This window comes from Callospermophilus lateralis, chromosome 9 (genome assembly GCF_048772815.1).
Source record: "Callospermophilus lateralis isolate mCalLat2 chromosome 9, mCalLat2.hap1, whole genome shotgun sequence".
NCBI classification, from domain to species: Eukaryota; Metazoa; Chordata; class Mammalia; order Rodentia; family Sciuridae; genus Callospermophilus; species Callospermophilus lateralis.
Genome location: NC_135313.1, coordinates 108714817 through 108729556, shown reverse-complemented (window position 1 = coordinate 108729556; position 14740 = coordinate 108714817). Strand labels below are relative to the sequence as shown.

At 42.8% G+C, this 14740-nt stretch overlaps 1 protein-coding gene across 2 annotated transcripts in view; it reads right to left on the bottom strand.

The window, feature by feature from the left end:
- The window catches only part of Mgat5 (alpha-1,6-mannosylglycoprotein 6-beta-N-acetylglucosaminyltransferase), a 338013-nt gene that overhangs the window by 182233 nt on the left and 141040 nt on the right, over positions 1-14740 (bottom strand). For both annotated transcript variants that reach the window (XM_076866214.2, XM_076866215.2), the window contains one exon: positions 6357-6521. In XM_076866214.2, the coding sequence (XP_076722329.1) occupies positions 6357-6521 (165 nt within the window). The remainder of the gene's footprint in view (positions 1-6356; positions 6522-14740) is intronic.

Here is a 14740-nt window from a genome sequence, read left to right as displayed (position 1 = left end):
GCTTCACTCTCCTTTCTGAAAACTGAGATTTTTTTTTATAAGATCATAATCTTTGTTATTTCTTGGTGGCTCATTATAAAAATGTAGAGTTCTAGCCACTATGTTACATTAAAGGTTGCTCTGAACGTACAGTTCTTGCAGAAGAGAATCAGGAACCAAGCAACCCTAAGACTTATTGGACTCCATTACCGACCCTTCAGGTGTGCATGGCTTCCCCCCCCCCCATTTCAAAAGGTATATCCCTGCAGGGAATGCCATTCCTCCTTGATCATTTGATGGGGAAAACAGCAGGAAGACCAGCAACCCTCAGTAATGAGCACTGCAGGGCTAGCCTGGGGAACCTGTGGGGGCTTCCCTGTTGTTGGTAAAATGCCTCCGCACTGGGTTGTCCTTCATATCAGAAATAGGACGTGCTGAAGTGAGAGTTGTTTGTTTGAATCTGAAGACAACAGATCCCACTTGCTCTAATTTGGCTTAATGAGGTAGCTGTATACTGTGATGATATCAGCTTACATATGGTATTGATTCAGTAGACATTGCACAGTTACGGAAGAGCATATGCTTTCTCTCACATATTCTTTGGTCTTTTCCTGTTTTATGCTTTACCTGTTTTCATTGATACATATTTCAATAGGCTCATTTTAGACTCTTGGATTTAAACATATAAAAAAATCTTTTTTTTTTTTTTTTTTTTTTTTTTTTTTTTTTTTTTTGGCATAAAGGTGTTTTAGTGGAGTCAAGCAGATGAATCTCTCTCTCCATGGCTTCTCTTCCCCATACCCCTGTACTTGTCTGGGTTCCCTCCTTCTCTTCCTACCTGGGGCAGGTAAACTCCCACTTGGCTTCTGACTGGACCCTTCAAATGCACGTCAAATTCTCATGGGCATTAATTATTCCCGGAAAATGCAATCCCATCTATTCATCCTCGTGCTTTATACCTGTCCTCAACTTCCGCTGCCTGGAAAACAAACTCCACACCAAAAATTCCTCACATATACCCCAACCTACCTTTCTATCACATCTTCTTCTCTTTTGCTCCAAATACGATGTGGAGGGTATTTTAGGATGTACAGTAAATCTTTGGGGACTTGTCTTGTTTCCTTAACTTATTTAATTCTCCTACCTTGATAATGATATGTGCCCTGCTTTAAATTAATAACATGGAATTTCTTCTAACATTCTGCAATTTAAATCCACTCTCTCAGACTACTTGGTGCCATCATTATTCTGAATTAGTGGCTCTTTTCCTGAAAAGAAATAATTACCTCCTATATAAGCAGAAGTACAATGCGCATTGCCAAAAATTGCATTGGTTGTGGGCCAAGAGAGGAGTTTCTTTAGATTAGGATTCCAAAACAGTCTTCTGGGAGTTTATACAATCTTGTTCCTTTAGAGGTCTCAAAGACCAGTTGCAAAGGTTGCAGACAAACTAGGAAGAGGTAAAGACTCAGCTGCCCAAGTAGGAAACCTCAATATCTGACTTGGGCATCTTTTTTTCACTGACTTCAAGTAGGCATACTTGCTGCCACCAGATTACAAAAATACCTTGGAGATCAGTGTTTCTCAACCACAGTATGATCGACACTTGGGGCTGGATAATTCTCAGTTGTGGAAGCCGTCCTGAGGATATTTAGAGGCTAGTAGCATCCCTAGCCTCTATTTTTAGATATAAAAATTATCTCCCCAGAGTCATGACAATCAAAAACTTCTCCAAACATTGCCAAGTTTCTCCTGGTTTTGTGTGTGTGTGTGTGTGTGTGTGTGTGTGTGTGTGTGTGTGTGTGTTTGGGGGGGGACAGTTGTCCATAGCTGAGAATCATTGCCATAGGTCCACAGCCTTGAAGGTCAGCATCATTTCTCTGAAACTGTATTTTTCTTCTTAATGATAAAAATCAAAACGCCCTTGACCACATAAAATGAAAACCACACCAACAATGACATGCACTTTCTGTGAAGATGCTGAAAGGATAGTTTCTGACAAGTATCCAAACATTTATTGCTGCCTTTGCAAAGAACGAAACAGAAAGTGACATGTACACAGAGAGAACACGTTTGTTTCTCGCTCCAATAAACAGGAAAGCACCCTGAAAATACACATCTTCCCTACCCTCCATAGCATACAGGGTCCCAGTAATCAGTCAATACTTAACCCTGGAAAAGTCACTTGCTGAGCCCCTACCTGAGCTGGATGCTGGGGACACTGGGTTCTGGGTGCTACTTTCACATAGGGAAAAACTCAGGAATACAAACAAGGTCACAGAACAGGTGCGACTTAATTTCAAGGTCCATTAGCAACACAAAGGGGGAAATTACACTTTCTGAGGCAAGCCCCGAACTCAGCAGGGGCATTTTTCATTTCCAAGTTCCAAATGGTGAAAATAATAATTGTGGTTGTTTTGAAGAACAGCATCCAAGTTCAAATACACTGTGCTTCGATCCCAAACACTGAAAACATGACGTATAGCAAATAACGCTGAAAAATGCAGGGCTGCCTGACATTCAGCTTCCGCCAAATATCAGAAAACAATCACTTGAGTTGAATCTGTACATTCGATTTTATGATCTTATTCCCCAAATGATCTTGTAATCCTACGTGGTCACCCAAAGCAAATGCTATTGTTGCACCTTGTTTTTTTTTTTTTTAGCAAAGAGTGAATGTTGGCCAGTAATTCAGCTGTTAAACAACAGCAACAAGTTATAGATAGCATAAAAGTAAATAAATATACATGCCCCTGAGGAAGACCCCATGGCATTCCTATCCTCCAAAATATCACAACCTAGAGTTGTAACTCTCACGTTCTATGAAGGCTCTGCCCCACAGAACTGTCTCTGCAACAGAGTCATGACAAACAAGGCAGTCATACTTAGGTCTGAGATGCCAAGCCCTGCTCTCAGGAGGATCCTCATAAATATGAACAGAAAAGGGAACCACAGGGAAAAAGTCCTCTGGCATAATCCAGTCCATGTGAGCAGTATCAGCCGAGTACCTTCAATAGGTAAGCTTTGGACACACCAGCGAAGGCAGAACTGACAGCAACCAGACATGCCCTCGACCTAAAAAGGTGAGCAGTTTCATTAGCAGGTCTCTATGTGCTTTTGCCTTTATGCCCTATCAGGTACATGGCAAAGAACTACAGAGCCTATTCTGTTCCCTACAAGGCATCATTTAAGATCATGAAATGTAAGGTAGATAGGTCATTCTAGAATCCAAAGCATCACTCTGCAAGTAGTAGACTTTTAAAAAAAATTTTTTTTTTAAATTGTGATGCTGAGGATTGAACTCAGATCACTAGGCAAGTGCTCTGCCACTGAGCCTCACCCTACCCCCATGAATGTAGATAATTTTGACAAGGGCACACTTAAGCCCTTTCAGAGACTACATGTGGGTAAATTAATTTACCAAATGATGGGCAGAAGAGATTTTTAGAAAATCTACTTTTTCATTTCTTTGATTCCCCTTTGCCTTCAACAAAATCAACTGAGCTCACAAATGCAGTTCAATTTGATTCTTGATTTTAATAAAGTTCATTTCTACCTAAATTCCTCTAGGGGCACATTGACTTTTACATAATAAAAAAGCCCAAGGGTGATATATTTGGAAAGAAAAGTCATCCTGGATAAAAGCCACATAGAAGACAGCAAAACAGAATAAGGACACACACATACACGTGCGTGAGCGCGCACACACACACACACACATACACACACAGCTGTCCCTTTAAAGGAAATAAATTTAGGGAGCCCTTCTTCAACTGCTATGGTACCCAATTTAGAAACGTTTTATAGTCAACCAGAAGATATATCAGCAAGCAATAAGACACAACAGTAAGCAATCAGCAACATCAGTGAGCAATAAGACAACAGAGTAAGCAGTAAAGACACACCAGAGAGAACATTTCTGAGCAATTACCACATGTCTTCATGCAGGAGAAGAGAAAGAAAAACTTCACTCAATTCAGATTGGAACCCCGTAAAAATGAACTCTCTCACAGCTCAGGAGCCTTTGCTGGGATGACAAGCGGCCTCTGAGGACCCACAGCATGGCCATGACCAGAGAAAGGGCAGGAAAGCAACAAGAAACTGCTCAAAAATGAGGACTATAGACTTCAGTCCTTGTCCTTCTTTTTGGCATCCTGATCTGATCTCTAGGCATGGACAATAAAAAAAAAAAAAAAAATACATATTGGTTAACTGACAAGATGTAAAGGACTCTCCCACCTCTGGAAATAGAGGAGTATGCCTAACACATTCTCTAGACAATGTGCCAGAATATGCAAGTATTCTGTTTTCCTGATGGACCAATGAAAATCATAAAAGTATGGAGAGTGTCCCCGGCACACAGGAAAGATGCAAAGCATGAGAATGAGATTAATTATTAAAGGCTCAACTCTAACTTTGCTCCTATTTCCCAAAAAAGGAAAAGGTAACGAAACACTCTAGTTCTTTATCAAAAAACAGCATTGGTGCCACATTCCACAGAGCCAATGACTTAGTGAACATGCTCAAGAGATACTTGTTAGCTGAATTATACTCAGTTCAACACACAGGGCTAATAGCCCATCTTAAAGAAGTGGCCCCAAAGGCCCTTCCAAGTTATTCCTAGAGGTCACTTATGATCCTGTGCTCTGAGACTAGAAACCCTGGTGGAACACTCTTTCTCTCTGTGTCTGGCACTCAGAATTAAAGCCCACAACTGGAGAGAGAATTATAGCAGATACGATGACATGAGCCCTGAAACTGAAGGACGGAGGCAGGAGGGAGGGAGGCAGCAAAATTAAAGGCCAGCATACCACCCCCACCTCCAATATCAGATCATGCAGAGCTGTGGTGAAATCAGATGGGCCCTTTCCAAAAGCATCATCTACTAGGGATGGGCATGGGGGAGTGGGACTGGAGAGGCATGGTTCCCATTTATTAATAAGCAGCTTAACACCGTGGGAGGTTTCCTTGTCTAATTACAGAAACTGTGGGAAACCACAGGGAAGACGGGATTTATGGCCTAGATGACACCGCCTCTGTGTTGTAATTAAAAGTTATTTTTAATACTTTGGTTGGATACTTTGGATTATTAAAAATATATTTTGCAATTTAAAATTTGCTAAGGGGCAAAGAATATAACAAAAAGGTAATACAACCAGCCTGAATAACATGAAACGATTAAATGTTTTGACACTGGGAGGTAGACAAGAAAAGAATCTCTCCTAGTTTAGACTGAATTTTTATAAGGAAGAGAAAAGAAAAAAAAAATAAGCCACAGAGTACATAAAAGTAGGTTTTGGGGGCTGGGGATGTGGCTCAAGTGGTAGCGCGCTCGCCTGGCATGCATGCGGCCCAGGTCCGATCCTCAGTACCACATACAAACAAAGATGTTGTGTCTGCCAAAAACTAAAAAATAAATATTAAAATTCATTCTCTCTCTCTCTCTCTCTCTCTCTCTTAAAAAAGAAAGAAAGTAGGTTTTTTACACTTCAAAAGTACCCTGGCTACTTACTGTATCTCTTAACCAGAGTTAAGGTCACCTGCCAGAAGTATAGATAGCTCTTTTCACAACCAATCATCCGAATCACCTAACCCAAATCCTCCAGCTCTTCCCTTTGTCCTGGGTCCCTAGGAAATAGTAGTCACCCTAACAAGCAGACCTGGCTCAGGTATGAAGACCCAAGGGCCATCCTCAGGGCAGGGTTGTGGAAGGATAGGTCCAACGTGGCATGCTATGGACAATAACATGCCACCTATCCATTTGGGTTTCCTTTTTAACCCACTTCTTTTCTCTCATCCAAGATTTCAATTTCAAGATAGGACCAGACAAAATGCATCCCAGGGATAAATGCATGGTAGTGTCCATAAGTGGCTACAGAACCTGTTCAGAATTAGGCCATCTGTCTGCGGAAGGTCAATTCCAGAATTTCTACTGTTCCATATACAAATAGGGCCTTTTCTGCAATGGCAGCTCTACTTGAGCAACAGGGAGGAGAGAATGTATTATGCATAACAGACTTTTGAAATTATCGGACGAGAGTGGGGAACAGGAAGGAACTCTGACTGGCATGAGCTTCTCAGATAACCTCTCTATTTCATTTAATCTGTGCTATGCATCTTCTCATTAGACGTCAATTTCAGGAGCTCATTAGGTGTGAATGTGTCAGAGAAACCACCGGATATTACATATGACAATGAGGTCATAAAAGCACTCTGGCATCTGTTATTGAAAAATAAATTTCAGCTTATCTTCACAATAGCCATACCAAATTTAAGGAATTCATATAATATCAACAGGAACCTTGATGCTCCTTTATTCTTCCCTAGTCCAAAGCAGGTTTCAACTGCAAGTTGGGGCATGGGACAGACATTCTTACCTGCTACATTAATTTTCTCAAGTGCTACCAAGCTGGGAACAGCTGTGGTGGAGTTGGTTGAGTTTGTTCCTGTGCCATTGATAACGAGATTGTCCACCTTCGACTCTAGCTTGCCAATACGCTGCAAAATGTTGTCCAATAATACAGCAAGAGTTTTCTTCAGGTCTGAAAAAGGAAATGTAGAATTTTTTTTTTTTTTTTTTTAACTCTGTACCTATTTCTCTCACACATAACAGAGGACAAAACTTTGTAAATGTGGTCTGGGGATGAAACTCAGTGGTAAAGCATTGGCCCAGAATGTGTAAGGTTCTGAGTTTGACCTCTAGCACTGAAAACAAAAAACAAAACGCTCAAATGTTTCTGAAGTGGTGCAAAAACCCTGTCCTAACAACCCACATCTTAAAGATGACAGCAGCCACCATCAATCAGCCCAGACCTATGAAACAAATCAGTCTGCTACAGAATGTGTTTTGTGGCAAGCAGTAATATAAAATTATTTCCAGCTACTAGGTCCAAAGAGAAAAATCTATGCTGGGGATATTCTCTCGTGGCACTGACATTTTATTGATGAGTGGAGTCTGTTTCTTATCCATCTGACTCTGTTAAAAAGCAGTGACCTTCCTTCTGGATGAACTATAGGAATACTGTCTTCATCCCCATACAAGTGTTACCAAGTTTGTATGCAACATACTCCACAGGAGAGGGGAAAGAAAGCAATGAACTTAGACCCTGTCTTCTGGAAACTCACCATCAAAGAAAGATATACTGACTTGTATGTGTCTGAAAGGCAGATGGACAAGAGTCATCCATGTGAATAGAATCCAGACCTGCTTATAAACTGGGAGTGGGCCAGGGGAAAAATGCCCAGTGTGGACAGCAGGACACAAAAGAACCCTGAATTAAGACAAATGGGAAGTGTCACCTTCCATTCTTCAGAGAACAGAGCAAGCTCGCCTCTGAACAGGTGTTCTGCTCTGCCCAGGAGCAGAACCCACACCTGGTCGTTCCCCCCACCTAGACCACAGCCAACGGACCTCAGCCAAGCTGCCTGCAGGCCAAGAGAGAAACTCATTAGAATGGAAACCCAGACGTGTAATTAACATGGAAGTTTGTGTTGTTAATGGTTTAAAGATAGGCTCATTTAAGCAGACGGAAAACTAAACAGAAACAAAATCTGTATCTTTATCCTGAAAGTCGTTCTATTCTCAAAATCTGGTTCTTGGCATAATTTCATCCCAGTGCTAAATATTAAACTTCTTCATGGTGATAAGGTCCATAGCAGCTTCTTTGTTCTTTCACTCCAATAAATATCTGAAACTCCTTTTACTACTGTTCAATGCATATTTTACCTATAGGTATTATAAATTTTCCCCCATAGGTTTTAATATTTTGACATCTTCAAAAACCTTTTTGGTTGTCCCTGAAGAGCTAGCCAATTCTTAGAGATAGTGAAAAGCCCAGTCTGAAGCAAGCCTTTGACAATTCAAAGGAGGAACCCAGAGGCAGCTCCACTATCTGGCCCACACAAACACAGGAGATAATCACAACTCTGCCTTGATAGCCAGCCTCAGGGCCAGATAATAGGCAACTAGGGATTTCTGCTGCACCCCAGAGCCCACCAAGATTATTAAAATTAGCCAAACCTAATCTCTTCACCCTGTTCCACCTTCCCTTCTCAAGGAAACCTTAATAAACGCAAGCGACTAACCCACCCCTCACTCATATCTTCTGCCTCCTGACCAACCCAGCGTCTCCTGCTTGACCTTGAATGATATGCCCTGCTACCAGTCTCCAGGACCTCTGAGTATGATATACTTTGTTTCCTGTTCCTCCCAAGTGCCCTTCTTGTGGCTACACCTACCAGCCAAATTATAGAACAATCATGCAACACACAGAGGCCAGCAGGGAGCAATGGTGACTGCAGCACCAAAGGTTGGAAGGGAATTAATGCTGGTCACATACCACGCACACAGGTAAGCAACCCTGTTTGATCCTCACGGCCTCCCCCTGAGGTCAGTATAATTCCACTGTACGGATGAGAAAACGGAAGTTTGGAGACAGTTCAAGTGTGCAGTTCAGAGTCTTTCCCCGATCACATAGTGGTAAAGGGCCCAGAATTCCTGGGCTTGCGTTTTGGTTCTCCATTCCTGTTCCCTTAGCACTGTTTGGCTGGCGAGAATAGGTTTGGTTTTATAAAGAGCACTCAAGAAGGCCTGGGGGTATAGCTCAGTGGTAGGTCCTGAGTTTGATCTCAGAACCACCAAAAGAAGAAGAAAAGGGAGGGAAAAAAAAAAAAAAAAACTACCAAGCATTAATTTGTTAATGTTTACCAAATGCCAAGTAATGCCTGGCACATAATTACCTAGGCAAAACTGCCTCTTACCTGTATAAATAAAATAAAAATTCCCCCTGGAACATGCTCTCATCCTTCCTAAAGAAGTCTCTCCTTGGGTGATGCAAAGCTTTGTTACTTAATCTGGAGGGTCATGAGATCATGCTCCTCCCCGGCTGTAGCATGACTCAGTGCGTCCCTGGCATGGACAGTGGGAGTCAGTCACCCGCTCTGCTCTGTAGCTGTGTCGAATGCATTCACTGGCTCTCCTGAGTTCTGGAGATTACTGGAGGCTAGCCATGCAGACAGGGACAATTGGGCCACTGAGCGGTGGCTAAGCTCAGCAGAAGCAAACACTCCTCAGATGCAGGACATCAATCTCCCCATCTCCAACCTCTGCCTGGAGCCTGTATCATCAGTCAACTAGAACCGGTGTTAAAACAGCATTTAACTGTTACTAGCAACTGTTGTTAACCAGACACTGAAGCCCAGGTCCTCCCCTGGGCATGGGCTAACCCTGAGTTTCTCAACCTCAGCTTGACTGACACCATGGGCCACATCAATCTTTGATGTGGGGACTGTCTTGTGCACTGTAGGAGCTTCGGCAGTTTCACTACTTCTACCGACTAAATGACAGTAGCAATTTCCCAGTTATGACAACCAAAGGTGCCTCCCGACATTGTCAAATATCTCCTGGTGTGGGGGACAAAATGGCCCCATTTGAGAATTGTTGAACTACGAATATCCCCCAACCCTTGTTTTCTCCACTGTCGCGTCCCCTTGTGGTGTTACCAAGAGAGAAGTGTGTGTGTGTGTGTGTGTGTGTGTGTGTGTGTGTGTGTGTTGGGATGGGGGTGGAGGCTGGGAGGCAGGCAGGATATGCACCAGGGATGCAAGAGTGAGAAACTACTCAGAACCTGCACAAGGTGTCACTTCCAGGCACCAGAGGTACCACTACAAACACCAAGGCAAGCAGCAGCGAGGACGGACATCTGCCTCCCCCAGAGAGCCAATCAAAGATGAGCCAGTGCGGATGAGCTCTCAAGGGCTGGTGACCATTGGGAACCATGTTAGAAGACAACAGGACTACTAGACAATCTCCAACCAATACTTACAGGTGAGAGTCACTGGAGCAACACAGTTGCATTAACACTCAGCAAGATATTCTCCCTCAATTCTTGAACCGCAGTCCCCTGGGAAATGGGACCTACTACCTTACTGATCACTGCCTGCCACTGATTGACCATCTGCAACTGTGACAGAAAGTAATAAAGAAATCAATGAGGAGGAGGATGTTGATGCTCATCCTCACAACTACCGCCCCAACACCACCACCACTTAGAGTTCTGTGAGCCAGTCTCTCTGTGCTAAGCACTGTACACGAACAAACTCATTTAATTCTGTCAAGACCTAGGAGGAACTCACCGTTATTCCCATCCCCATTAGACAAGTCAGTCACAGCACAAAGAAGCTAAGTAATTTTCCCCAGGTTACTGGGATCCTAGGATGGAAATAGTCTGGTTCCTGAAGAAATGGCTTTTGTCTACCATGTTGCCTTGTAAAGATCACCATGGACCTGTCAGCAGGAGTCTCTGAACCCTCCCTTTGGGATTCTATCACTGTTACACCTTCAAGATTTGGTGAGACCAATGTCCTGTGGCAACTCCAGCCTCCTGACAGAGTCTCTGATGTTCAGCTGGAGACCCCCCCAAAAAAATTAATATATATATATAATATTTATACATATTATATATCTCCCTTTCCACAGCTACTGCCTTAAAGTGAGGAAGAACTATTGAGTGGCCAAAAACCTTGGACTCTCTAGGTACTTCCCCCGGGTAAGCACATTTTTCTCTCCCAACATGAGAGAAAAAAGAGTTCATTTTCAACTCAACTAGCAATCTGAGTTACTATTTCAAAGTAGTCCAAGATTAAAGACATTGTTAATAAGAAATACAAAGATAAAGATGACACCAAGCCTATGCATCTTTACTCACTAAGCACAGTGCCAGGTATATTATGGTACTCAATAAATATGCTTTGTAAAAGTGAAGGGGTAAATGAACAAGGAGATGAACTATGTCCTCCCACAAATAAAGACAAAACTATATTTCCAGATGATGAAGTTATTTCTCACCTTTGTATTTTATAGTTCAACCTGCAAAAACTGTTAATAGCTTTATTTTGATTTTAAACAGAATATTTTTTGTTTAGTCTTAATGATAACCTACTACTTATTTATACAATAAGACTATACACCAAAAAATAATTTCTACCGAGTTTAATAAGACAATGAGGGTGAAAATATTCCCCCAAATTCTAGTATAATATTTTATATTTATCATTGTGTTTTACAGTTATTATAGCAGTAAAATGTGCCCTCAGCAGGATTATAATTTTCAGTCACTAATGAGCTTTTAAAATTTTGTTTGTGTTTCAAAGCCTTAGCAATAAAAATTTAATCCTGACATTACTACTGCAATTCTGTGTTCCTAGAACTCATTGCACATGATAAAGATGAGATCAAAGTAGTTGAACCCACTTAAAATGCTCCTTTGGGGAAAGGAGGCTTTAGTTCCCGCCATGCCTGAAGTTCCTTGATAAATGGTGAGATCAATTAGATTGCATTAGAACAGGTGCTCTGTCAGCGTCTGTAAGTTTTCATTCCCAGGAAACCAGGACACTAGGGATACAGAGGGCTGTGAGTTGCTGGCTCAGCCTTGACCAGGACAGCCATGAAGATATCACTACCAGCCACACATAGAATCCAAGGAGGCAGAATCTCAGAAGAAAAGGGGACCTTGCTGGTAGATTGGGGTTATAGACCTATCCACTAAAGCTGAGACTGGGTGGTAAAACTTGATTTTTTCCACCCTCGAGTCCATTGGTATGGTAAAAACCACCAAGAAAACCTTGGTGTAGTCCACCCCATTTGCCCTGAGAAATGCTTCCACAAGAGTGGTCCTCAGCCTTGCCAATTCTCATCTTCCAAAGCACTACATCACAATCCACAGACGCCACCTGTCAAGGGTTGTAAGGAAAGGCTAGATTGATGTGTGCTTCAAAGGTGTGGCCACCACGATTTCAGGGCACAAAACCAACGATGCAATGAACAAGGACTTAACATCTGAGCTGACAAAAATAATTCACATCTGTGCTCACTCCTAACTCAAATCCCTCTTCACCACAGCTGCCCTGGGAGACAGAGTGTGAAAAACAGAACCACAGAGCAGCTTCAGTTGCTGCTCTGGAGAAACTGGCAAAGACAGGGCGTTGATGAGAAAGGAAGGTGCTAATGAAAAAAGAATTAACCTCAACCTCTTATTTCCATTGACTGCCAGGAATGTCAAGTTTCATCAATTATATGTTTTTAAATTAATTTTAAAGTGATCTTTCCACAGAAAGATAATACTGTTACAGAAATGACCAAAATACAGTCCATTCGTCACGTACAAGGACATTCAAAGCAGTGCCATTTACAAAAGAAAACAGTGTTATTTACTACAAATAAGAACTGGAAACTACTCAGGCACACAACAAAAAAAAGATCAAATTATATTATGTCACCCATTCATAAGGTAGAATAGACCACTAGATTGTAAACGCAGGGAAGGCAGACATCTGTCTTGTCATTTCTGTTTATGGACAATAACCATAAAGATCAGGAGCTCAATAAATATTTATTGAGTAGATGGACAAAACAGGAAAAATGAACATTCATCAAATTACCTAGTTGGATGAGGATATATAACAAAGATGAGCATTCAAAGGTGTATATAAAATATGATTTTTTTAAAAAGTACCCATATATATACATATACATGCATATGCACACATAGATACTATCTGCATTAAAAAGGGGGTGGGCGTTGGAGAGAATTAGAAATTTTATTAGAAGATCTGGGTTTGGGGCTAAGGAGTATTTGTTTTTATATTCTTTTTTATGCTTCCTCACATGCTCTCAACATGCTCTCAATTTATATAAAAACTCTACTTTCAAAGTGACATTGGTTAGGAAATGCTATTTTAAACATGCAGATAGCCTAGTGCATTCTACTCTTGAGAATTCAAGGAAGCTGGCCACAAGTGCCCTAATGGCAGGTAAGACCACACCCCCAGAAACAGCTCAATAAACTCACCGACTATCTCATTTGAATGTGCCAGTTACCCTGCTGTGGGCACAAGTTGGAGCCTGCACTTGGAAGTTATAGAGCTATCACACCAAAGTGAAAGTGCAGCTCAGATGCTCAAATTCCTTGACCATCGCTCTAGATGTGAATGCTATTTCTTAGGTGCCACAGGGGTGTCATATAGTGTTCCAGGGAACTTTCTGAACTGCAGAATCTCAAGAAAAAAGAGCAAACATAGGCCTGTCAGTGCTTACGGGATCTGTAAATAACCAGAACAGAGTTCCTGGGCTGTTCTCTGCCTTTTCCTAATACCTCACCAGCTGCACAGAATAAGACCAATACACTTTGGTGCTTGTTTTGTAAGAGATTAGGGCTCACAAATGCTGTGAAGTCAAGGCCATTGTCACCCAAGGTCCCCACATGAGGGCATAACCATGTTGTCCCTTGCATTCTGCTCTTTCTCACACCTCTTATCAGACACAGTACCACCAACACTGCCCTCTAAGATTCAAAGGTGAGCTTGACCACACCCAGCTTATCAAAGGAAAACCTTCACTTTTGAACATGCCAATGACATTCACATATTATTTGGGATGTGGGTGGCAAGCCTCCTTTCCCCTGCAGCAGAGTACGATTTCCTCTCATTCTAGTCCCGCCCATCCCTGCCAATGCTAAGGACAGCTACGTACAAAGATCCCTGAAGCCCTGGGTTTAAACCATGCACACTGGCAGCTTTGGATGGATGTTAATGGATGTAGGTGCCTCCAGGCTGGGGGTGGCAACAACTCACTCACAGCAACAAATGCCTTTTACTGATGTAAGTGCTTTCATTGACATGGTCAGCTGTGATCCCTAAAGTCCTGTGAGGGAAGCGATATTACATTCACCACTTCAGAGAAGGGGAAGAAGCCTTTAAAAAGATCAGGGCCTTGCTTACGGTCACACATCTAGTGTGGAGTGAGCTCCTCCTGCTCCACCACACATGGAAACAGCTTCTAACCACCTTCCAGAATAAATACTGGTTCCCATGTCTGGATCACACATAATAACTACTTGGAGCCTCCTGGATGTGGAGTCCGCAGGGAATTTCTTCCATTTCCTGCTTCACTAAAAACATTCCTGTTAATTCTCAAATCAGTCCCAGCTGTACCCATACCACACAGATTGCGCCCTGAGGGTGGGGGTGGTGACCCTATTCATCATGGTCCCTACTATGTGCCAGGCATGATGAGCAAAGCCTGGGGCACAGTAGGGCATAACACAGACCAAAGGCCCTGCCCCTTGGGGGCTTGGGTCCTCCACAGGGAAGAGAGATGATGGCACAGATGCCATATGCCGCTCATGGCTTGAGGGTCAGGCAGAGACACGACAGTGGGACAGGCCTCCTGTGAGAGAAGTCAGGCAGCCTCCTCTATAACAGAGAACAGGAGAGGAAAAAGAAAGATGGAGGGAAGAAAATGCACAGACTGGGACATGGGGACAATGCTTAGCCACACCCAGATGGCCTTGGGGTCCCAGGCTGAGGTGAAAAGGGCCAGAGCTTCCCTAGATACCGGCTGGTTCTGATCAAAAAAGGGAACCCTGAGTCAGTAGGGAAGAGAGCTTCGGTCATGAGGTAAAGGAGGACTCTCTGAGCCCGAGATGCAAATGCCACACATGTGCACACACTCCCCGCCCCCAACCCAGACTTGAAGTGGTGGCATGGCATGAAAGAAAAGGTTTTGGGGATGGAAACGGAAGGGTGGACCCCATCTTCCAACCTGACTCCTGTCTTCAACACTCCAGAGGTTTTCTCAGACCTCGGGCTGGGCTGGGCTGGGCTGGGCGTGCTTATGAACTTGGCCTGGCCTGGATGGGAAAGTGGAATGAGCTGATCTCCATCACAGCATGGCTGGAAAAGCCTCAGGCCCAAGACACCCGTT